Source organism: Lissotriton vulgaris, chromosome 6 (genome assembly GCF_964263255.1).
Source record: "Lissotriton vulgaris chromosome 6, aLisVul1.2, whole genome shotgun sequence".
Taxonomy (NCBI): Eukaryota; Metazoa; Chordata; class Amphibia; order Caudata; family Salamandridae; genus Lissotriton; species Lissotriton vulgaris.
In genome coordinates, this window is record NC_141694.1 from 812,118,003 (window position 1) to 812,143,952 (window position 25,950).

At 48.6% G+C, this 25,950-nt stretch overlaps 1 protein-coding gene across 1 annotated transcript in view; it reads right to left on the reverse strand.

Moving 5' to 3' along the window:
- The window catches only part of MTR (5-methyltetrahydrofolate-homocysteine methyltransferase), a 585,842-nt gene that overhangs the window by 63,380 nt on the left and 496,512 nt on the right, over positions 1–25,950 (reverse strand). Inside the window, exon 29 of the mRNA XM_086926839.1 lies at positions 24,064–24,260. Within this exon, the coding sequence (XP_086782965.1) occupies positions 24,064–24,260 (197 nt within the window). The remainder of the gene's footprint in view (positions 1–24,063; positions 24,261–25,950) is intronic.

A 25,950-nucleotide genomic window follows, 5' to 3' on the forward strand; every position in this document is an offset into this window, starting at 1 on the left:
AAAACCTCTGTTGCGTGCTTGATGACACCCTTGATGACACCTTTGAGTGTTATCAAAAGTGTCTAATAGGAAGTCTTCCTTCACTGCATCAGTGTGTAAGTCCACCCCATGATATTGTGCAGCCCTTTGTACTAGTAGGTTGAAACCTATAGTATCTTCTGGTGGGGAAGGTTTGGAAGGGTATACATCATATTGTGGGATGTAAGGCACATCAGGGGTGTTGTAATCATCCCATGGATTAGGTGACTGAGGGGGACTATTGGTCCCTGCTGGGTCATGTCCACCCCCACTTGCGTTGTCAGAATCTGTGTCTACATCATCATCTGGATTAGGAGATGTGTAGGTGAATGATGTGGTGGAGGAGGTGTAGGAGGAGGAACTGTGTGGGGAGGTGATGGGGAAGGGACCCTTAATGGAGAGGTTGCATTGTCTCTCTTCTTTGGTGGGGAGGAGGTGCTGGCGCCTCAAGTGGTCTCTTCTTGGAGCTGAGAGTTGTTTTTTCTGCGGAGGGCCAGCGGCGGGGTGTAATAGACTAAAAAGACAGGATGTAGGAGGCAATTGTTGGCAGCACAATCGTGCCGTCGGCGGGGGTGCAGGGTCTGTAATCATGTCTGCGTTGGGGAGTGAGGGGTAGTGATATTGGACGGGTGAGCGTCTTGGTCCCTCTCGTGTGTCGTCTGTTTAAAGTGGTGTAGTAGCATGGCCCACTCCATGGATATGGGGTGTTTTCGGATTCCTTTAACCTCTTCTTCCCGCAGCGCATCTTCCTCTGCCGCTGCCCACTTACATACCGCACCCACCCATGCCGCCAGAGGGGGGCCTGTGGGGGACCGCCAGTGCATGGCTATTCTCCTTTTTGTTAGTAGTAATGCTAGGGAGATGAAACGCTTATGCGCTTTAAGATGTTTCTGTATTCTGAATATGCCAAGCGCGCTAGCTTCCCATGTGGCCAGGGTCGTGATTCCCGTGAGGTCTCTTAGAGTTTCATGGACAGCCTGCCATAAGGATCGGAGAGCAGGGCAGCTCCAGAACATGTGGTGAAAGTCTGCGTCCGGGGAGTGACATCTGGGGCAGAGAAATTGAGTATCGGGATAGAATTTGTGCAGGCGTGCTGGCATCAAATACGCCCTATGGAATATGTTGAATTGTATGTTTTTAGAGCAGGCATTCCTAGATGTCTTTTTTGGGGCCTCGAGGGCTTTGATCCATTCCGACTCGTGCAGTGGACGGACGATTTTGTCTTCCCATGTGGCCTGCAGTGCCGTCAGGGGTGTGTATGTCAGTTCACGTAGTGCCTTGTAAAGCCAGGTGATCAAGTGTCGTCCCACTCCCATGAGCAGGATAGCGTGTATGACAGGGTGTGTGTTTGGTTCTCCAAGTTGGAGATTGTGATGGGGCGGAAGCCTTCGAGGAGTTGGAGATACTGCAGGAACTGACCCGGGGGGGAGACCGTACTCGTTCACAAGGCGTTGGAATGATTTAAGCTGCCCGTCTTCGAAGAAGGACTCCATGTCCTTGATCTCGCATGCCGTCCATGCCGTTAGCATGTTGGTCGGAAAGTATGTCTCGAGCCTGGGCCAGCCGACTAGCGGGATTAATGGGGAGTATGGGGGTGTATCAGGCGACATGCGGTGTACCCGGAGCATACACTGGCGCGCCACCGTCACTTGTAAGGGGTATGTACGTTGTGGTTTGGTGCCAGGAAGAAGGAGACGGGTGAGCTCCGGCACGGGGATCCTACCTGTCGGGGTCTGTGTTTCATTCATGTACCGATCCGCTGTCCAGTTAGACAGCCATTGAAGATGTGCCGCCAGGAAGTAGGACTCAAAGGACGGGGCCCCTAGGCCCCCTTGGGTGGTAGTTAGCTTCAGTGTCCTCAGCGCTATTCTACGCCTGCCTGATCCCCAGATGAGCGTGCCAAGGAGGGAGTTAAGGTCGCGAAAGAAGGTTTTGGGTGGGATTACCGGCAGGTTCGTGAAGTGATACAAGAGCCAGGGGAGCATGATCATTTTAGCTAAAGCCACTTGGCCAATTTGGGCGAGCAGGAGTTTGGTCCAAAAGTCGACCGTCGACCGGATGCCAGCCAGTGCCCTGCAATGGTTGCCCTCAAAGATGTCGGCAGGAGAGTGCTATAAACGGATCCCGAGGTATCGGGGGGCCTCCGTAGTCCAGGACACTCTCTGTGCCCCCAACCATATGTCGCAAAGGGGTAAGTCTGGGTGGAATGGGTTTACCGTAGACTTGTCCCAGTTTACTCGGAGTCCGGAGGCGTCCGCGAATTCCGTGAGCGTCGTCCATATGGGAGTGAGGTTTTCCGAGATGTCCGGTACATACATTAAGAGGTCGTCAGCGTACATGGAAACGCTGTGTGTGACATCCGCGAGTGGGATGCCCCACTGCATGCCCTCCTAGCGCAATCTAATGGCCAGCAGTTCGACCGCGAGGGCAAAGAGGAGAGGCGAGAGGGGGCAGCCTTGCCTCGTACCCTCCTGTACCTCAAAGGCCGCGGAGATGTGTCTCCCTATCCGGACCTGTGTGGTAAAACCGGTATATAAGAGCTGCGTGTACGCTAAGAGAACGGGGCCGATGTTAAGCCGGCGCAAGACAGAAAATAGGTATTGCCAGGTGAGGGTGTCAAAAGCCTTCTTGAGGTCTAGGATGAGACAGGCAGATCGTGGGTATATGTCTTTCACCTGATCTTGCACGTGGAAGATGCGGCGAATGTTTTGGGAGGTGTTCCTGCCGGGGACGAACGCACATTGATCTGGGTGGACCAGGGGACGTATTATTTGAATATATCTATTGGCTAGTATTTTCCCTAGGATTTTACAGTCAGCGGATAAGAGCGTAATGGGACGATACGACGCCAGTAGTTGCGGGTCCCGATGCGGCTTCAGAAAGGTCACAATGACAGATTCCCTTAGGGATTGGGGTAACTTCCCTAGTTCGAGGGCCGTCGCAAACATTAGAGTTAACTGCGGGACCAGGAGAGAGGAGAATGCTGTGTAGTACTCCAGTAGAAGTCCGTCGAGGCCTGGTGCCTTATTACGAGATAGGGCGCGTATTGGGTGGGCGACATCAGCGGACACTATCTTTGAATCCAACGCGAGCTTATCAGCGTTCGTGATCGCGGGTAACGGTAGTGGATCAAGGAAAGGAGCTGAGAGTTGATTGTCCAGTTTTGGGATCTTTAACAAGAGTTGTTTGATGTGGATCGGGTGTAAAAAGTTCTATTGAGCAGAGCAAATCCCTCGGCGTCAAAGTTTTCGGCTCCGTAGGTTTTTTCGGCACCGAGTCGGTAGCTGTCTTAGGAGTGTGCCCTTTAGAAATGTCTTTTACTGGAACCTGTTTTTTCGGTTCACGGTGTTATTTTGGCTCCAATGCGTGTGACTCTGGAGTTTAGGGTGATTTTTTAGTCGGCTCCGAATGCGGTTTTGGCATCGATGAGCCGCTGCCAGTCTTCGGCGCCATGTGCTTAGGTGTCGGAGCAACGGTCGGCGTGGTAGAGGAAAATGGCTTCTTTGTCAGTGTCCGTATAGGGTTGGCACTGGGAATAGGCTGGCTCGAGCCCGAGCCGCCTGAAGGCTTAGTGGGCTTCTTTGCCGGGCCCGAAGGCGGGGCGTGGGAAGCAGTGTCTCGGTGTGCACCCGGGTCCGAAGGTGAGGGTGTGAACAAAGCCTTTTTTGTGGGTGTCGAGGACGGGTTGGGGTCGACGGTCTTACTTACGACCCGTTGAGCTGAGTGATGTCCTCGATGTCGGAGTCTTCGGCATCTGAGGATCTGATACTCTCCTCGGCGTGCTGGTGTTCTGGCACGTCGACGCCCTCTTCGAAGATGTCGTCGGGGATCAAAGCTGACGAGCGAGCCATGGTTTTTCGAGCTCGTCGGTCCCGGATCGTCTTCTTGGAGCGGAAAGAGGCACACGCCGAAAAGTCTTTGACCTCGTTCTCCAGCGAAAGGCAAAGGTTACACACCTCATGTAGGTCGGTGTGGGGAAACTTCGACCCACATTGAGGACACTTTTTGAATGGCGTACTTTCCATGAGCCAGAGAGTAAGGCCTAGGTAGGCCCGAAGGTCTTCGTCGACGACCGGAATCGAAGAATTCGAAGTGGTAGAGAATCATGTCGATGTGGATCGCGATCGAAACAATACCGTCAAACTGGGTGAGGATTGCGTGCCGAAGGAAATTCAGTTCCAAACCGAAGCGCAGAAAAACACATCTGAACCCGATGGCGGAAAAAAACAATCTGGGGATGGAGCCGATGCCCATGCGCAATGTAGTCCAAAGGAGGAGTCACCCACCTCGTGACTTGCAAAGAACTTTTCTGGAAAACAACAAACTGCAAACATCCAAGCCCAACACTAGGTGGCGATCTATGCACAGTGTGCAATCAGCAGCTCATATGCCTCGAACATATGTTCATAATCCATGATTTCAGACAACATTTTTGAAAACTGTAAACAAATGAGGATATTAATGTAAATGAATCAGGCAACAAAATACACCTTGAGTGTATGTCTAATGATGAGGATACCAGGCAGCCTTCAACCAAGGTAGTGAAATCACCCCTTTACCATCAAGGCAAAGATATATTTTTCAACAAAAAATTATTTAGTACCTGCATCTTTAGAGTCTCAACAATGTATAGGGCTGATGCATAAGGTGTTGTTACTGTGGGAAAATTGACATTGTGATACCCCATCTACCACACAGGCAAAATGCCCTATCTATAGTTTCTAGGGGACGTAATGCCCCTATGATGGTGGTGCTCTAGACAGTTGCACCTTATTGCCTCTAAATTTCATAATACACAGCTCAATCAGAATTGTCATCTGAATGTTATTAAACACAGAGAAATGATTAACTATTGCAACGTTTTTTTTTTTTAAACTTTATTTTTTATTATGCAAGGAAAAACAAACATTCCCCCCCAATTGTGGCCTCATACAGAACCGTTGCATACAGGACGACAACCTCATTAAACTATCGCAACGTTTTAATCATTCGACAAACACGAGGCCAGTACAGACAATTGTGCAGTGCTGTGTTCAAACCAACACACAAATGTGTACAGACATAAAGGTGTGTTTTACAAAAGTTCAAATGATAAAGGAATATTTTTACAATCGGTAAATAAATATGGAGAATCAAGTAATATTATTAAAGAGATTTTGGCCCTAACTTATATGAGTGTGCCGACATTAAAACACAACACAGGAATCTAATCAATATTCATTCGTTCGATACTGTCAGCCACACCCTGCTCTTGGACAGATTGAAGAGCTTTGGGATTAAGGGCTCGGCGCTGCAGTGGTTGGAATCCTTCCTTACAGGCAGGACCCAAAGGATACAACTGGGGGATGAAACATCTGAGGTCGGGGTTTTAGAGTGTGGAGTACCGCAGGGGTCGGCCCTGTCCCCTCTTCTATTCAACCTATACCTGCAACCCCTGATCGCTGCGCTGGCTGCGATGGACTGTAAAGTCTTCAACTATGCGGACGATACGCAGTTGCTGCTAAGTATAAATGACACCTCGGCCGCACAACTCCAATCCCAGAACATCCTGAGGTTCACGGTACGATGGATGACAGATAACCTTTTAAAAGTCAATCCTGACAAAACTGAGATCTTGGTTATACCATCCACCCTCTCACCTTGGAGCGACCTCTACTGGCCCATGGAGCTGGGCCCGGCCCCAAAACCAAGCCTGGCTGTAAAAAGCTTGGGGATTCGGTTGGACGCTGACCTATCGATGGCGCCTCAGATCGCGTCGGTGGTAGGCAGCTGTACTAATATCATCCGGCAACTGCGGAAGTTATCCCCTATCCTTTCAGAGCCCATGATGCGCTCAATAGTAACTGCCACTATCATTTCCAGAATTGACTATGGGAATGCCCTCTATCTTGGCCTACCGAAAACCCTTACTAATAGGCTTCAGGTTCTAATGAATGATGCTGCCCGATTGATTTTTAGACTCCCTAGGAGGTCTAGAGCCACTCCTCTACTACAAAACCTACATTGGCTTCCAATTAAAGAGAGAGTGGAATTCAAGAGTCTGTGTACAGCCCATAAGGTCATCTATGGTAAGGCTCCGGCCTATATCAAGGAACGCCTACAACTGTACTGCCCGACGAGATCACTTCGGTCCTCGGACCTGCAGTTGTTGACTTGCTCTCGGTACAGGCTAGTGACGAAGGGAGGCAGAGCCTTCTCGGTATTGGTTCCCCAGCTGTGGAACAACTTGCCTGGAGGGCTACGTGAGGAAGGAAACCTCTTAAAATTTCGAAAGAGCCTGAAAACGCTACTGTTCAGGAGAAGCCTGAGCATGGCTTAATCCAATGCGATCTTTTGTTCTGACCTGTTGTGTTATTGTCCTATTCCATCTTTCCGGGCGCTTAGAGGCCTGCAGGTGATTAGGCGCGGTATAAAATTAAAATAACAATAACAATAACAATAACAATTAGGACAAAGTGTTAGGAGCAACTGGTCTTTTTTTTTTTTTAGTACAAAAACCTTTATTGTATATAAGGCACGGTACATCAATGCAATGACTTCGGGCAACTGTTTATCATATATTCTTACAAACTGTGTGCATCTTTCGTGCATAGCGTCTTATATTGATCAATAGTAGCTTACATAAACAATATGAACATTACCCCCCCTCCCACCCATCGAACATTACACACAATGAATCAATATGGAAAACCTATCCGAAATGGGAAGTATTCTTGAAGTCTGTGACAGAGTTTTGAGGTATGTGTGACATTAACTACAATCGGAGGGCGACCTGACTCGAAACCCATGAGAGCATGTCGTGCCCTGTGCATGAGCCAGCATGTGGGTGCCAAGCTCGCTTCCATTGACCCTGTGGGAGCCCCTAAGGATACATTTGCCCAAGTTGTTGGTAGAAGAGGAATGACAGGCGTGAGTATAACCTCAGATGCAGTACTAAGCAGTGGACCGTGATGCACTTACGTCAGCAGCATCTATCCCTTCCTGCCTGTCTCCCTCATCCGCCTGTTGCCTAAGGAGGTAGGAAGTAAATGGACCCCAAATGTCTTTTGGCCGCAATCTCGGAGGCAGTAGGTCAGCGTAATCATGTAGTTGTTCTTGCCAAGTGGACAAAGAGAAGCAAAAAGTTTTAAAAAATCGATCGGGAGTCCATCGGTCCCAGGGGCCTTGCCTGATCGCATTCCCAGGATAGCCTCTGTTATCTCATCCAGTTCCAATTCTAAATGAAGGAATTTCTGCTGGGTGTCGCCTAACCAGGTCAATGCAACGTCGTCAAAGTAGGCCGGGAGGTCAAGAGGTTCCACCCTATGCGAAAAGTAAAGTGTACGATAGTGTTCCTGAAAAGCGCGGAGCTGATCAGGGAGGTTCCTGAATGCGTTGCCATGGGCCTCGTGTATTTTGGTGACATAGTTGGCAAATCTAGGGGGTTTAACCGAGTTCGCCAACGCCCTTCTGGGTCGATCACTCTCCCCATAAATACGGGCAATGTGTGGCTTTCCTAGAAATTTGCATTCCCTATCTGCCACCGTTGTGCATTCAGTGAGCTTATCCCACATGCGGGCCTGAGCTGCGCAGTCGCCTGGGCTCTGAGCAAGGACATCTCAAGCTCGTGCAGTTCAGTTTCTAATTTATGCAGGTCTGTACGCAGGGATTTCAGGATTCCACCTCCTTTGGCTATGTACCAGCCTCTCACTGTGACCTTAAAGGCCTCCCAGACTGTTGTGACACTAGCTACGGATGACATGTTGCGATCAAAAAAATCCAGAATATCTTGCTCCATTTCAGCCTTGAACACAGCATCTCTGAGATGAGCAGGGTTAAGCCGCCAACTCAAGTAAGGGAGCATTCAAGAGGAATTAGGAGTTCTAAGAGGATTGGGGAGCGGTCTGAGTACGTGCGGGTTAAGTGTGATGCATGTAGCAACCAGGGCGAGCCCAAGCAGAGTGTATAGTCGAGAAGTGTGTGCCTTCCTTTAGGGTGGGGTGGGCATGTCCACAAGCATCTATCAAGCCATTATCGTCTCCTATATCACAGAGCGTTCTTTGAGTGGTATTGTAGTGAGTGGAGAGTGGTCATGATCTGTCCATTTGAGGCCTCAGCGCAGTGTTAAAGTCACCCCCCCCAGATGACGTACGTGATTCCCAGCGTCTGTATTTTCCCCCACAATATAAGCAAAGCATTAGGATTGTCGACATTAGGGTCATAGTAATTGGCAAATAAAACGTCATATGCATGTAGGCGCCCCCACACCAAACAAAATCAGCCCTCTGTATCGTTGTCTATGCCCTTAGGCTTGAAAGCCACCCCCGTTTGATTAAAATGGTAACGCCCCTGGAATAGCTCGAATAGGAGGAAAACGTACGACATGTGGCCCACCTGGATGCAAACTGCGCAGTGCTGCTGGGTGCAAGGTGCGCTCCTGCAGGAAGGCGATGGCTATCCCATGTCTGTCTAGATACCCCAATACCGGCCTGCGCTTTCTAGGGTCATTTAGGCCACGAATATTCCATGAGGTCAGCTTAATGTTCTGGAGTGCCCTATTCTCACCAGGGGAACCCATGGTCGTACTTGTCACATAACCTTCGGCAAGGGTGTGTAGAATGTCCGGTCAGAAATATCAACAGGAACTTTGTGCTAGACTCCATGTGCGATCTAAATACAATCAGTACTTCGGCATGCATTGATGCAATTTGTCCAACAAAACCTCCCACCACCCACACCGGCATCCCCAACTTGCCGGGCATTACAAACCCACCCGTGAAAATAAGACCCATCATAAAACAGAACTCCCCCGCCCAAACTAAGAGCAAGAGGGGATAAGGGGTTCGCCCTGTAAGGGGGGAAGTCACTAGGGGCACTCGACCTGCCCATACATCTCCCTTCTTTCACCCACTGATACCACAGCCATAAGCCAGGAACACGAGTGTGGGACAGAGATGAGTATCTGAGCAATACAAGAAGTACATATTTGAACAAAGTAAAACAGTCATGTACATCACCAAGGCAGTTGAGGGCTTCACATCATATCGGGGTGGCAAGGTGCTCCGCCGAAAGTTGTTGTTGCGGGGGTCAGTCCCGCCGAGAAAGTGGAGAGGATGATCTAGAGCGGCTCTTGGAATCAGCCGCTCTGGAGGATGCCTTTCTGTGGCGCTTTAGGTATTCTTCAGCCTGCTGCGGGGAAGCGAAGAAGTGTTGCTTCCTACGATGCGTTATCTTTAGTTTGGCCGGATAAAGCATGGCGTAGGGAATTTCCAGAGATTACATTTTTTCTTCACTCCTGTAAATTTGCGTCGTGCCTCCTGCACTGTTGCCGTAAAGTCAGGATAGAAGGACAACGTCGTGTTCTCGTATGGTACTTGTTGTTTTTCCCGGGCCAACCGGAGAACCGTATCCCGGTCCCGGCAATTCAGAAAACGTGCGATGATGGGCCTGGGTGAGGCACCAGGAGGAGGGCGGGCCGCCAGAGATCGATGTGCCCTCTCCACAGTGAGGTGTGCAGAGAAGGAGTCCCTACCAAAAAGATCAGCCACCAGCTTTTCTATGAAGTCCTCCATGCGTCCTGTATTGGTTATCTCCGCAAGGGCCAAAATACGCACGTTATTTCTTCGAGACCTAGCCTCAAGGTCCTCATTTTTGTCCGCTATTATTTTGAGCAGCTTGTCCATCTGAGTGACCTGGCGGCAGTTGGCTGTTGCGTTGTCCTCCAAATCAGAAATTCTGCTCTCAGCTTCCTGCAAGCTGGTGTCATGTTGGCTCGGTTTAGCTACCACAGTGTTTATTCTGGTGTTGAGCGCATCTATTTTAGAGTCAATTGACGTGAGGCTTTGTTTCATCCCCAGAAGGAGTGATTTCCAGTCCTCGTCTGGCGGGGCTCCAGCCCCGGACTCCCCCTGCTCCGCAGGCTGGGACCCAGAGTTTTTCAGGAACTTGAACGGCAGTTTGGATTGCCCGGCGTCATTCTGCCCCATAGTGCAGCGAGATACAGAGAAGTTGCGATATGAGCCGTCCAGATGTAGCAGGTGGCGAGCGAAGCCGTGAAGTAGAGGGTGTCAAGCACGGTAGAAGGATGCGCCGAACAGCGATGTCCATGGCGGGCCAAGTACCAGCAGTAGAGTGCAGGCGGGTTACGATCAAGCCGTGAGGTGCACTAGGCCCGGATAACACTGGCAGGCAACCAGGGGAGCAGGCAGCGTCCAGTGAAGTGCTGTAAAGGAAGAGGGCCCACCTCAGCGGAGTGTATGAGGGTGGGAGCGGAGGAAGCCCCACCTAGCCACAGCACGATTCGCAACAGGGGACTGGTTGGACCAGCAGCGCTTGGAAGAACGGGGATGACCGGAAACAGTGTCTCTGTGCAAGGCAGTGGGCCTGGCTCAACCGTTCGTAGTGTAGAGCGGGTGGGGGCGACAGGGCTATGATCCAGTGCAGGCACGGGCAAATCCAGCGTGAGTGTAGCACAGGGAGTCCGTCAACAGTAGGGGGCCCAGGGGATGTTACTGCAGGAGGGGGGAGGACACGCAAAAAGGCAGGCAAGTTAAAATGGCGGCGCCAGAGTTCACCACCCCCGCATCCCACATAGGCTGGATGTAGTCTAGGCTGCACACGTCCGGTCACAGCACCCCGGGGGGACAGCACTCCCCAAGGGCGGTCACAGCCAAACAGTACCACGGCTCCCTGCGCACCAGCAATCTCCCATGCGGGGTCCGGGCGGGGTACAGCAGCCCAACCGGCCTGTAGAGGGGTGCCACTGGAAGCACGTCAATAGTCTTGTGGGCCAGGCATGGCGGAACAGCGCCGTAGTGCTTGTGTCCAAAAGAAGCGGGCCCTCCACTGGGGAGAGGATAGGGAGAATGCAGCAGGCGCCAAAAAGACTGCGCCACCAGTGGCACACGTGGCGGGTATAGCGTAATGGGTGGCTGAGGTGGTGATCGGGCCTCCGCGTCGGCTTTAAAATTTAGCAGCCATAGTCAATGCAGGGCACGGGCGTCTCGCAGGCAGCAGCAAGCGTGAAGAACGGCAGGTCACGAGTGCAAGGCCCGAATACCCGGCCTAAAGTGATGTCCGCAGCCGAGCGGGAGACCAGGCCCAGTGGGGCGCCCACCCGCAGACTCGGGGCTCTGCGATCACGGGGAGAGTGTGGTCGAGCTCCTCACTGTGGCCCCCGGGCAGGTCTCGGGCACCCACCGCCGGCAGTGCGGGCTTGTCGCTCCACCCTCCGTCGGGCCTCTCACCAAAGCAATATCCTCTAGCCCCAGAAGGCCTTCAATCCTCGGACCGGCGTGAAGGTAGCAGCCGGGTCGCGGGCCCCAGGGGAGCACGCCGGAGTCCGAGGGCAGGTTCAGGCACGCGTAGCACGGCCCCCACAGCAGTCAGCACGGTTTGCGTGGTGTCGGCGGAGTCCTCTCACCTTCACGGTGCCAGAGGTGAGGAAATTGGCTAGTGAAATACGCACCAGGATTGTATAAAGGATGGTGAAGTGCTCAGCTCGGCCGCGCCTATGTGAGGCCGGAGCCTCACATAGGCGCGGCCATCTTGGACCAGCGCCACCTAGCGCCTCCATGAGCAACTGGTCTTCATTGTGTTTTAGTCGCTAAGGTAAAAACCATCCAATTGATGGAAGGTATGAGAGTTGGCATACTAGAGAATAAAACAGTGTTACACTGAAACACCAGCAATTGTTAGTGCTAATCGAGGCTTGTAGAGCCAATCAGTCAAGAAAGAGGTACAGCAACTTTAAAAACGATGTCTTGACAATTCAATTGTAAATGCCAGAAGTTGTGGTATTGTGAGACTGTCTCTATTGACTGTGAAGGAGAAAATGTGGCTTTCTTCACCACAGCTTCTTTCAACTGATAGAGCAATCTTCAAATCACAAGAGCTCCGAAATTGAAGACACATAAGGAGATTACTCGAGTTGGGGTACAGCCTCCTTTTCACACACAGGGACATATATGAGTGCTAAATCCTAATGATCTATAACTCATTTTCAGGAGGTAAATCCCAATAATCCTAAGAGGACTCCTTTTCTTTCTTTAGTATATCGGGGACTAATGAGCCAACATTACGGAAATGGCAGGGAAGGTGCATTGAAAGAAGCTAAAAAGAATTGGGAAAGCAGATAGGCCTTGCCTTTAAAAATCCACACTACTGCTTTGTTCCATGGCAATTACTCCTCTGTTTTGATATTCTTTTAGATGTGTTTTAGAAAGCTATAAAATACTTTTTAAGTGATTTCCTAAAGTTTGCTTTATTTGGTTAAGGCCTAATAAGGTAACAAAATATCAGATTTCACTGTTTTTCCAATGTTTTTATTGGCTGGGATGAAGACGATACCTACTTTTGGTAATTCCTTATCTGATAGAGACACTATCTAGCCACTGATTCCATACCTTAGAATATTTCCCTGGCATCAGACTGCATTGTTAAACTTTTCGAGCACTACCTCTGCACGCCGGCAGGTGGCATCCTTCGGGTCGGCATCTGTGTCAGAATTGATTTGCATGGTGTCTATATCGGTGCCAGCCCAGCACTCTGACATCGCTTGTTTTTCATGACCTTTCCACAGAAGCACCTAGCCACAAAGGTTACTGACGTAACAGTATGCAGAAACTAGGTACCTCATTAGGGCTACTCAATATGGAGAAATCCCTCGCCATAGGTGGGTCTGTGAACCGATTTACCAGGAAGTTCTGGAGGGCTGAAAGGGCAAAGTGCCCGTAACGACACACCTGACTTTCCAGGCAGTAGTGCTTTGTAAATCTGTTGGAAGGATGCCTACGTTGCAGCCTCACAGATGTCCAGGACAAGGACTCTGCAAGCTAATGCAGTGTTCATTGCTTTGGCTCTGGAGGAAAAAGCCTGCAAGCCCTTACTGGGCTGCTTCTTGACCAGTGCATAGCATATTTTATTGAAGAGCACTACGCATCATGACATGATCCGTTTCTGCACAGCCGCTCTTTTCTTAAGCCCAGACAAACGCAATGAAGAGTAGATCATCTACCCAGAAATCTCTGGTACAATCAGTGTAGAACCACAATGCTATTTTTGGGGCCAGGTAGAATCTCTCCTACTCTTTTGAAGAGTGAGGTGGAGCAAAGAAGATAGGCAATGTGATGGAATGGCCTTAGTGAAAAGGTGTTACCACTTTAGGCAGGAAAGAGGCATGTGTCCTTAATACCAGTTTGTCTGGGAAAAAAGTTGGGTAGGAGGATGCACAGAAAGTGCTTGCAGTTTACTAACCCTCCTGGCCAATGTAATGGCCACTAGAAAGGCTTTTTTAAAGGTTAACAGGTGCTGAGGATAAATGTGCTAGAACTCAAAAGAGTAAGCACATCAGGAAGTTCAAAACTAAGTTCAGATCCCACTGGAGCATGAAGGGCTTTGTAGGGAACATAAGCCCTAAAATCCTGCCTGGAGTACAGAGAGGATGGGTAGGTCGGTAAAAAATCTGCAGTTAGATCATGTCTCTACCAGATACGGTGTAACCAAAGGTAAATAACTTGTCCATGTGATAGAGGCATCTAGCCGTAGATTCCTTACCTTAGGATAGATACCTAAGCAATACCATCCCGGAGGAGGAACTGTTGAAAAGTTTAGACCAGGAAGTCCTGCAGGACAGAACGGCCAAAAAGGCCGTCCCTGCGTACTTGATTGTCTTCGCGGTAGTGCTCAGTGAACGTGTGCAGTGATGCCTGAAAAATGTCAAGGACTGGAACACCACGTTGCAACGCAGTCGTTGCAGCCCTAGCTCTGGTGGAATGAGGAGGCTGTTTCTTGACCAGAGCATTACAAAGTTTGATGCAGAGGACGACCCATCACGAGATAGTCCTCTTCTGCACGGCTTAACCTTTCTTTGATCCAACGTATCCCACGAAGAGTTGGTTGTCCGCCCGCAACTCTTCAGTACAGTCAAGGTAGAAAAACCACACTCTTTTTGAGTCCAGACAGTGGAGTCGCTCCTCCTTTTTGGAGGGGTGCGGAGGAGCATAGAAAGTGGGCAAGGTGACAGATTGCCCCACGTGAAATGGTGTTATTACTTTCGACTAGAAAGACGTTCTAGTACGAAGCATCAACTTATCAGGGAAGATAGTCCGGTAAGGAGGCCTGGATGATAGAGCCTGCACTTTGCTCACCCCCTGGCAGAAGTTATCGCCACCAAAAAGGCTGTTTTGATGGTAAGCAGCCAGACTGGCCAGTTGTGCAGAGGTCACGCATGGGCGAATTTTGCGAATTTGCGAATTTTGCGATCCGCAAAATCCGCGAATTTGCGGATTTTGCGGATTTAGTGGGTAATGGCCGGGCGGGAAAACGGTGCACATCGCTAGTGTGAGGGGCAGGGCCAAACGGGCGAGGCTTATATGCGAGTTCACATGCCTCTTGTGTGCATAAAAGGACAGGCACGGATCAGAGAAGCTCGTGGTCACAGGAACTACACAAGGATTGAGCTTGTGAAAGAAAGTCAATTATGCAAAGGCCTCCACCAAGCATTGATAGTTATGGGGAGAGCGCACACCTACCCAGCCTCGACAAAACACACATTTTTGGGGGTGCTGATCAAGTGGGTAAAGGGTGCGAAGACGGTGCACACACCACTAGTGTGTGGGGAGGGGCCAAACGGACGGGGCTTATATGCGAGTTCACATGCCTCTTGTGTGTATAAAAGGACAGGCACGGATCAGAGAAGCTCGTGGTCACAGGAACTGCACAGGGATTGAGCTCGTGAAAGTCAATTATGCAAAGGCCTCCATCAAGCATCGATAGATATGGGGAGAGCGCACACCTACCCAGCCTCGACAAAACACACATTTTTGGGGGTGCTGATTAACTTTGCCATCACACCAAAGAGCGCCGGGGTCCCTCGAGTGACCTGTCCATCAAGTGGGTAAAGGGCGCGAAGATGGTGCACACACCACAAGTGTGTGGGGAGGGGCCAAACGGACGGGGCTTATATGCGAGTTCACATGCCTCTTGTGTGTATAAAAGGACAGGCACGGATCAGAGAAGCTCGTGGTCACAGGAACTGCACAGGGATTGAGCTCGTGAAAGTCAATTATGCAAAGGCCTCCATCAAGCATCATAGCTAATTTTCGACAATAGATATGGGGAGAACCCACTCCTACCCAGCCTCGACAAAACACACATCATCCTAACTAACTATTTTAGGATGGCGCCGGCAAGCTGCCAGCGCCATCCTAAAATAGTTACTAAATTAGCTTCATAAGGAAGCACTAATAGATAAAATAAAGCAGGTGCTTCCTGTTGAAGCTAACTTAGTAACTATTTTAGGATGGCGCTGGCAGCTTGCCGGCGCCATCCTAAAATAGTTAAAAGTTCAACAGGCTTGAACTTTTGCCCACGAAATCCGCCGCTCGCGGATTTTCAGTAAATTCGCGGGAGTTCGCGGATCGCGGATTTACCGAAAATCCGCGAAATCCGCGAGCGGAACGGATTTTCCGCTCATGCCTAGCAGAGGTTTGAACGGAGCACACATGAGGAAGGTAAGAACCAAAATAAGGTCCCACTGAGGCATGATGAAGGGGCAGGTGAGATGATATGTACAGATCTTTAAGAAATCAATTTACAATAGGGAATTTAAACAAAGAGGGTTGATCTGGTAGCCTCAAGAAGGAAGACAGGGCCAAAAGATACCCTTTGAGAGTGCCCAGAGAAGAGCCCTGCTGGGCAAGGGTCAAAATAAAGAGAAGAACTTGTGAGAGGGAAGCAGAAAGAGAAGATTCTCCCTTAGGGGTAGCTTGATCGGATGATTGATGCAGAGTTGGAGAATCTTGGGATACCAGACTTTCCGTACCGAGTCCGGAGTCACAACAATGTCTTGGGCCCAGTCACTCCTGATCTTCTTGAGCACTCTGGACAGGAGTGGAATTGGCGAAAAGGCGTACAGGAGGCCTGAGCTCCACTCGAGACAAAAAGCGTCGCCGAGCGAGTGCTGCCTTGGAAACTCTATTGTGCAAAACTACTGACATTGCTTGTTCTTGTTGGAGGTGAACAGATCTAACCAAGGCTCTCCCCACCTCTGAAAGAGACCTTATGCCACCTCTGGATGGAGACGCCATTTGCGATCTGCTAGGCAGCGATGGCTGAATTCTTCTGCCCTGGCATTCAGGGAACCTGCCAGGTGTTGAACCACCAGGGATATGCCCTGCTGTTCTAGCCATGTCCAGAGACGGGGGGACTCTTGATAGAGGGTGCCTGACCCACCCTGTTTGTTGCAGTAGCAAATGGCGGTGGTGTTGTCACTGAACACCTGAACCAGCTTTCCCCTGATGAAAGGAAGAAAAGCTTTCAATGCCAAGCAAATCACTCAGAGCTCAAGCAAGGTGATGTAGAGTCTGGATTCCACCAGAGACCAGAGTCTTCTGATCTCCACTCCTCCCAGAAGGACGCCTCATCCCAGGAGTAAAGCATCTGTCACTATTGTCTGATCTGGTTGGGGACGGAAGAGGGGTCAGACTCATGACCCAATCACAATTGGTGAGCCACCACTGCAGGTCCTGTGCAGTTCTCTTCGAGATCTGGACCATGTCGGAGAGATTTCCCTGATGCAGTGCCGCCCAATGGAATGTTAGATCCCACTGCAGAGACAACATAGGCCATATAGCATGTGTCACTAGCAAGATGCAGGAGGCCATGAGGCCCAGCAGCCTTAGAATCAGTCTCACCAAAATCCAGGATAGGAGCTAAAACATCGGTATCATAGCCTGAATAGCCTGAACTCGCCACTTGGGAGGATAGGCCTGAAACTGCACATCTCCGATGAAAGGGAGCATCTTAGAAGGAGTCAGGTGTGACTTTGGTACATTGATAGTGAACCCTAGAAAAGCAGGAGGTTCGTCATAGTCTGGTGTTGGAAGAGGGCAGTCTTGGGCGAGCTAGCCTTCAATAGCCAGTCGTTGAGCTAGGGGAAGACTGGCAACTCTGATCTGCGCAGATGAGCTGTGACCACTGCCTTCACATTGGTGAACACTCCAAGGGTGTTAGTAAGGCCGAAGGGGAGAACTGTGAACTGGAACAGCTTGTGGCCTAGTGAACTGCAGATAATGCCGATGGTCAGGCAGGATAGGAATGTGAAAATAGGAGCCTTGCAAGTCCAATGCAACCATCCAGAGCACAGGGTCTAGGGCAGACAATACCTGAGCCAGAATGAGCATTTTTAATGTTTCCTTTTGTGAGGAAGCCATTGAGGGCTCGCAGATCTAGAATAGGATGAAGGCCCTTGTCCTTTTCTGGGACCAGAAAGTAGTTTGAATAGCAACCACACCCTACTTCTGGCGCCGGAGCCCTCTCTATGGCTCCCTTGGCCAAGAGAGTCCTGACTTACTCCTAAACAGGTTCAAGTAGTTCTCCGGAAAACAGTCATATGTTGGAGGCATGGAGAGAGGGGTATCCCCCAACTGGTGGGAGTAGTCGTCTTGGACTATCTGAAGAACCCACCTGTCCGATGTGATGTTTTGCCAGTGGTGGAGGTGATGGCGGATACTGCCACCAACTATACGTCCATGATTGGAGTAGGGATGTTTGGAGGCTGCATGGGGAGGAGTGGACTGACTCGATCTCTAGACACCCAACCCACAGGTCGAAAGGAGCTGCGTCCAGGGCCGGGCAGAGGTTGCTGAACTTGCACAGTCTTGTGGTTGGGGTATTGATTCATCCAGAAATAAATTTGCAATCAGATAATAACCCCTGCTTTTAATGTGCATCTAAAATGTTGGCCATGGGTATACAGTTATAATTTTTTTCCACGAGTGATGTGAATGCGAATGATTCAGACCGTGGTGCTACTATGTGTGTATAAGGAATATTTTCTGCCTCTGAATGAAAGAGATCTGAATAAGTGAGTGAGAAATCAGTGACTAGTGGTATATATAGGTTATACTGCTAGCCCTTTAACATATTCCAAAGTATTTCTTTTTATTGATACAGTTGTATAGAACCCTATTCCTTTGGTTTTAAGGGGACCTTCTAATTTTTTTGCAATCTGAAGAGAAGGTGCCATCAAATGGCCTGTCCATAGGGAAGCCTGGACATCCCCAGAAAAGCCAGTAGTTTTCATTTAGGAGTGGTGTTGAACAGCCGCCGCCAAGGACATTGCTCTGCCCAGCGAGTCGGTGGTGTCAAGCCCATAACGAATGGTGAACTTTGCCTCCTCTCTCTAGTCTGATACTGCTTGGAAGAGACTTGCCCAGGCTCCTCTGAAACCCGTGGCAGCACTTGAGCTAACCATTATCCACAAAGTGTGGCCCTAACAGCCCAATAGGCTTACAGTTTTCAGTGACTGCAATGTAAGATTGGCGGAAGAAAACATTTTCTTGCCCACACTATCCAGCCTCTCAGATTCCCTGTCTGGGGGTGTGGAAGGGAAGGTGCCTTGTGAGGTAGAGGCTTGGATCACCAAGCTCTCAGGAGTAGGGTAATTGGTGAGGAATTTTGGGTCACTCGATGCATGAAGGTGGTGGCAGGCTATTATCCAATTCGCAGAAGCCTCTGTGCTGGGCTTGGACCAGGTTCTCAGAAGGACATCAATCAAGGCCTCGTTGAAAGAAAGGAGGGGTTCTGAAGAGGAGACACCTGGCTGCAGGACCTCTCTCAAGATGTTCGTCTTGACTTCCACTGGTTGGAGCTGAAGGTCGAAGACCTCAACTGCCCTTCTCACCACCATAGCATATGAAGCTCCCTCCTCTGTAGCCACCGTAGGAGAAATTATATAACCAAAAGACCAAAAGCAGCAGACAAGGTCAAGCACAACGGATCTTAAAGTTCTTTGAGGTTAGAGTGGTGCAATCACTTCCAACACCCGCTGCTGTAGGATGTACTATTTACCACAATGCAAAGAAACAAAATGGAAGGTGCACTCAAATGAAGTCAGTAACAAAAGTAATTTGTAATTATCTTCTTCTTTATTCAAAAGGTATTCATGAAGCAAAGGCACAGCCAACACGTTTCGTTCCCATTTTTGCCTTAAGGAACTTCGTCAAGGCGAGTTAATATTCCTAAGGGGCAGTATTCGTAAGTCAACCAAAATGAGTAAACCGGAAATAACAGCGTGCTCGCTAGGTCAAGGTTCGTAACCTTAATAGGGAAATTTCAGCCCTAATGTGGAAGGTCACGAGTAGTTCCAGTTGGTGCGGTAAGTTCAGAATGTTGCAAATGCTATTATAAACCCCAAGTAGGAAACAATCCAAGAAGGACGGATCTTGACGTCTTAGTTTACCTCTAAGACGACAGCACGATGTAAAATAGTCCAATGTTAACAGAAGTTCATAGTATGTGTCCCACTAACGTAGAATGAACGCTAAGGGACAGGTAGTGACCCAAATCAAGAATTGAAGTAGCGATGCCGCACCTGTGATAGGGTCCCGGCTCCAAGTACCGTCAGCGGAAGAGGCGTCCTACTGTTTGCATTGTAGGAAAAATTAGGCCAGAATTTGGTGAGGTATCCAGTCAACTGGCTTCACCCAATTCCTCATACTAGCCCATTGCGTGCTTACGCTGGTCTTTTAAAGAGTCCAGCGACCCCTCCCAATCTTCTTCCAATCCTAGCCTTTCAAAATAAGGCAGAGGAACTGACCTAGGACACAGGGGTGCTGTAGACACTAATCTGGCTCTTGGTCATCGAAGATGAGAATGGGGTGCTGTTGGCGGCGGGAGTTTTAACGCAGGGGCCTTGCGAGAAGGTCGCAATGGCACGAACAGCGCTGATACGGATCTACCACAGGCACTGATCCACATCAACCCCCAGATCCATTGGGGGCATCAGCGACGGTGTCAGAGACGTCGGTGCGGAACCCAATGGAGCCCCTCTGAGCCTCCGGTGCTGGAAGGCTCGCCGGGAGGGTCAGGTCGCCCAAATGTTATGTTATGTTATGTTAAGGTTTTGTTAGAGCGCACAGCTGCCCCAGCTAAGGGGCGTCCCGGCGCTGACCGTATCATTGTACCAGTAGAGGAGAAACTGAAAGAAGAAACCTTAAATCAGAGGAAAAAGATAGGTCTTAATGGCTTTCCGAAATGGGAGCAGCTCATCGATACTACGAATAGATGCAGGCAAAGAGTTTCACAGTTTTGCCGCCAGCAGTCGAAAGGAACGCCCTCCAACACGGCAAAGTCTGAACTTGGGTGTATTTACCAGATGTTGACCCAAGGAGCGCAAGTTATGCTGAGGAGTATACGAAGTTAAAAGTGGGCGGAGAAGCTCAGGGCTGGCACCTTTCAAAATTTTAAATGCTAAACAAAGTGTCTTAAACTGGATTCTAGCATGAATCGGCAGGCAGTGTAAAGCTCTAATAGTGGCTCTAGCAGAACATCTGCGAGGCAGTCCGACAAGAGCTCGGGCTGCCGAGTTCTGAACTCGCTGTAGACGTAGAATCTCAGCTTTATTTGCGCCCAAAAGTAGCGAGCTGCGTAATCCAAGCGCGATAGAATTGTGGCCTGGATGATAAGCTGCCGAACAGGCGCACTAAAAAACTTCAGAATAGGGCGAGGCCTCTCAACAAGCCCACACATGTCGCTGCCACCTTCTTCGTGTGGCACTGAAAATTGAGATCTGCGTCTAGCCACACTCCCAAGTTCTTGACCACTGGCTTGGCTGCAGGCATAGTGCCCAAGGAAGCTGGCCACCAATGTTCGTTCCAAAGGGAGGTGTTTTTCCTTACCAGCATCACCTCGGTTTTAGTGGCATTCAATTGAAGACAATTTTCAGCCATCCATTGGGCAACTGCGGTCATCCCATCTCTGAACCTAGTGGCAGCGGCAGAGGGACCTTCAGCCAAGGTGACAATCAGCTGAGTATCGTCAGCATAAGAAACTAACGTTAGGCCCCACTCTCTTGCCACAGCCGCGAGAGGTTGAACATAAAGATTGAACAACGTCGGGCTCAACGCAGAGCCCTGCGGAACCCCTTGGCAGATGGAATGAGCTTGAGATAGAAAAGGTGGTGCCGAGACCCGGAAGGATCTGTCCGTCAGAAATGCACGGAACCATTCCAGGGCCTGATCCATGATCCCATATGAGGCACAAGGCATCATAGAATTCTTTAAGCTGGTCAGCGCGGAGCCGACCCCGGCGCAGGTTCCACAGAATGAAGTATATAGCGTTCAGACTCCTTCAAAATATCGGTCGACAGATAGGTAGAAATTGAAGTACGCTTCGACTTCTTATGTTTCCTATGCCTCATACCTGACCGACCGGAAGACTTCGAGCAGGAGGACGAGGACTTAAGACTCCCAGACCAGTTCCTCGACCTTCCTATCAATCGGGACCGAGAACGAAACCTCCGGGGCGATTAGCGTGGAGCCGAGCGCCAGGCCACAAGCAGCTTTAGGGCCCGTTCCCTAAAAGCCTACAGAGCCATGGCCCGGCAGTCGGAGCACAATTTCGAGTCTTGGTCGCGCTCCAGGTACTAGAGACAAATTAAGTGTGGATCCGTCACCTGCATTGCGCGATGGCAGGCACCGCACAGTTTGAATTCAGAAAACGTCTTTGACATAGTGAAAAAAACCTACACACCACAAATGGTTGATAAAACGTCAAAGAAAGCCTGCCAAAAGGTGACAGAGGTTAGCCCTCTTTACGAATCTGACCTAGCTGGCGTGGAAAGAAGAGAACGGACATCAGGGCGCCGAGGTGGCGCCTATATAGGTGATGACACCGATGACGTCACGTGGAAATGACCAACACCACCTACCGGCACACAAGGGTATTACTCAAGCAAAAGTGTTCCTGATCCTGCCTGACGCCTGGGAAATTCTAAGGTAAGGAATCTGTGGATAGATGTCTCTATCAGATGAAAAGTTTTAAGGTCCAGTCTAACTCCCAGGGAATATTCTAAAGCGGAGGGATCTATTGTTAGAGGTATCCATCAGAAAAAAGCTCAATATTGTTTTCAATTTCAGCTCTACAGCAAAACCATCTTTAAGTTTTCAGCAATTTAAGTCTGTGCTATATTCTCAGCTTAGTTTGCTGCATAGTAGGGCTTTTGGTGTTACTCATTTTAAAAATTTGAGTAACAATGTATCATTTCAGATTTAACTAACAGTGAAAAAAGAATTCCATTTTCCGAAAAATTCTGAAGAAAAAAAATGATCAGAATGATGACCCTGAATCCGTGAGCGGTTACATTCGTTAAATTATGTCTAAGAAACATGGCATAATAAATATAATTCTGTGTGTTTAAATGAATGGTGAAGATAGAAAGTACACAATCCCTGTCACCAGCTAGGAAATGGAAGACAGTTAAGATGAACAGCATGGCAAGGTTGGATCAAATCAAGTCAAGTTAAAAGCCTCTTGTTTAATTTGGCCATAATGAAAAGGAGAACATGGCGAAAAATATAATGCTTTTACTATTGCATCGATCAGCTGAAAAAATTTGTGCCATCCAATCTCTGGATTTGTTTGAGTTTTATGGGATATAATGGCTATGGCATTATTTATGGCATAACTGGAAATAAGGTATGGGGAATAACCCTGTACGCAAGATCCAAAGTGTCAGGTAGCTGTAGATATTAAAGGTCATTAAAACTTCATAGAAGGATATCATCAGTAACCTCATGAGACTAGACAACAAATGAGAGACCTGGAAATAATCTGAAGCTGCATCTCATATATTGGCATCTTTCGCAAGTCAGGCATGTTGGTCAAGCTCATGCAGGGTGTTTCCAGAAATAAAATCAAGTCTTCAGCACAGCTGACCTATGGTATGCTTACCATGATGAAAGGCTAGATATAAACACATGGCACCCTTGTGGTGACTACCCATGTGATAATCAGGAGTGCAATCTGAGGGAATATTGCTGGCCAGGAAACTGGCATCCTGTGAAACAACTCTGAGCACTGGAGAAGTTGGAATCATTTTTTCAGTGGATGTATGTATTAGATAAGTCCAAAGATAATTCTGAGATGCAAGTTGCATTATTAGAATCAAGCATATTATCATTACCTGCCTAGCCACTGCCAGGTCAGCGAAAATGGTTTTAGAGATACAGTGCTGTTTCAAAACTACACGAGAAGAGGCCATAGCTGTACTATAATTAAAGACACTAACATATTTCAGACTTACAACACTATTGGGCAGTTTTAACTGTTGTTGAATGATCAAAGTCGTGGCCAACAGCACCAGGCATTTGTACTGACAGTATGCAAGCAGAACAACAGTGGGAAGGCACTCCATGTTCATGGACACATTCTAAAAGGAATAGCTAGATGTGGGGCTACAAGTTAGACACTGCAACAATATCTAAACTAATCTTCACTATAACCAGCATCAGAATAACAGGAAATCTTCCATTCAGACCTTGTAAGCCTATTCAATACCTTGATGTAATTGATTGTATCTAGAAGAAAGAGGATATAGCTAGCTTAGAGGATGGTTCTTCAGATGATAAATACCAGGTGATATTAAATCAGCAAATGTTAAGTCACCCCAACCCTAGGTGTTTCACTACACAGCTACTACTTGGTCCAAGATGGTCCAGCCTTTGCCAGCACAGAGGAGAGTCTTCGGAGGTAGAACTCTCTTGTATACCATGCTTGGGATGCTACCCTGCGACAAGTCTATAAGAAACATGTTGGCTATAAAGATCAGTTACTATATATTTGCAGGGGAAAATGTATGCTTATCTATCCCTACAGACATATCTGGGTGATGGCAGGAATATTAAAATACTGTTATGATATGCAAATAACAAAAGCAATGCTTGTTTTGACAAGACAGAGCAGATCTGAAGCACTAGAAACAAAAATTGCATTACTTCATCATCAGCCATAACCGTTCCTAACTATCTGATGCTTACGAATTTAAAGTAGAAAGAACATGGAAGGAGCAGGTCACTGTGATAATACTAAAGGACAGTGATGTCCTTTAATATTATCAGAAATTATATCAAATTACAGTATATTTGCTTTGGCATTAGAAAAATAAGTCATGAACAGAGAGCATTTACATCCGTAATAACAGCAATATGAACACTGATGACAGGTCAAATATATCTGAAACAAAATAAAAAAGTATTATTCAAAAGTGGAAATAATTGATCAGACCTGTTGTCTTAATCCATAAAATATAGCAATTGGGTCGGCAGATTGTGGCTGTGCATCTTCTCCGTACAAATAGATATCATCTTGCACACTCTGAGCTGGCCAGAACCCTAAGATGCCACGTGCTTTCAACTTCTTTTGGCAAATCAAAGTCTTGAGCATGTTTTGGGCATCGTTGTAAACCCTCTTCGCTTCTTCTCCTATGGATGAAAACAATGTTGAATGGTCTTAATGCAAGCACCCAAAATCAATGTATTGCCATGAAATGTTAAACATGCACCATTCTGCAAATGTTTGCATGTTTAGTAAAATACAGATTAACACCCTATTTCAACTGCAGTGTCCTTACAAATCTATAAACCTAGCAAGAGCAGGAGGGTTAAAGTTCAAAGATACATTTCAATTAAGTTTGGACTGGTAAAATGCACCTTTAGTTACATCTTCTCTTATGGCAATAACATTTTAATTTAAATAGAAATCGGGCACTGTACTCTATTACAGAAGTTAATAACGGAATTTGGGGCCATATGTATCAAGATTAGTAATTGCGATTTCAAAGATGCCATTTTAACGGGGGGTGTGGCTTGGACGGCAGCGGCAATGACTGCCTGATCACGTCGCTCGGCAGACAGAGGAGTGATCAAGGCTATTTTCAGGGGTCTAATCGCCGCACTTGCAGTGGAGAAGACCGGGTTTTTACTCCCCTCGACATGTAGCACACTTTGGTGCCACTAATTCCAAAGTATCTGCACAGCGGTAACTATTCGCAGCACCGTATCCAGCGACTTGCGGACCAGAGTCGAGAGACCTCAAGATGGCGGGGCACTGCCGGGAGAAGCTTCTCTAGCCCCGACACCTAATCCGGGCTCTGCTGGCCCTGTGACGATCGGAACTGCGGCGCTCCACTGCTCTTCCCCAGCGACTCAGAAGGTGGGTGATTTTAGTATTAAATCTTTTTATTGAAAAAATTTAAATTGCAGCACATACAAAGCAATATTATCAATTGCAGCCATCACTTCGTTACCATAAATCAGTGACAGAAGGGGAAGAAATGAGTTGTTCAAGTCAACCATGCCAGTTGTAGTTTGCGCTGCATCAGGATAATCTGTGCTAACATCAAAACTTTTAACTGTAGAAAAGAGAAACAAAGAATCAACGGAAACCCTCCTTGCCCTACTCTTCCCCACCCCACACCCGTGTTCCAAGTCCACCATTCATAACATTCATACCATCGCCACTCTCAGTTCCCCTCCGGATGTTCCACATTAGCGAGGCGTAGCAGCCGGAGGTATTGGGGACCTGTAACCTCATGGAACTCCAAGGCCAGTAGGGACATAAAGGGTTGCCATAGCTCTGCATATCTGGACCCCTCTCCTGCTAAGGTCAATGAAATCTTCTCCGTCCCGAGCACATGCCATAGGCGATGAAGCCAGCCCTTGAATGTAGGAATATGTGCGGTTCGCCAGTATGCAAGTATGTTCTGCATTGCAGAGCCCAGCACGATAGCCATCAGACGACCTCTGCGGGAGCGTAGAGGGTATGTCAAAGGATTCGGGAGTCCCAAGAGGACATATGAGGGGAGGTGCGGAATCTCAGTCTCAAAATGCGTATCTATCTAGTCCAGTATTTGCTTCCAGTAGGCTTGGAGATGAACACAATCCCATAGTAAGTGGACCAATGTACCCACCTGCCCGCAACCCCGCCAGCATGTAGCCTCCCTGGAGTGATCCATCGCGTGTAGGGGTGTAATACCAATATATTGGGATTTTAGTGAGAGTGTCAGTGAGCCCCATGTGATACGCTGAATGCCTCGCTCTATAAAATACTCCCTCCCATTCTTTATGGCTAGGTGTCCTACCTAACTCCTTCTCCCAGCGTGCCTTGCCAGTG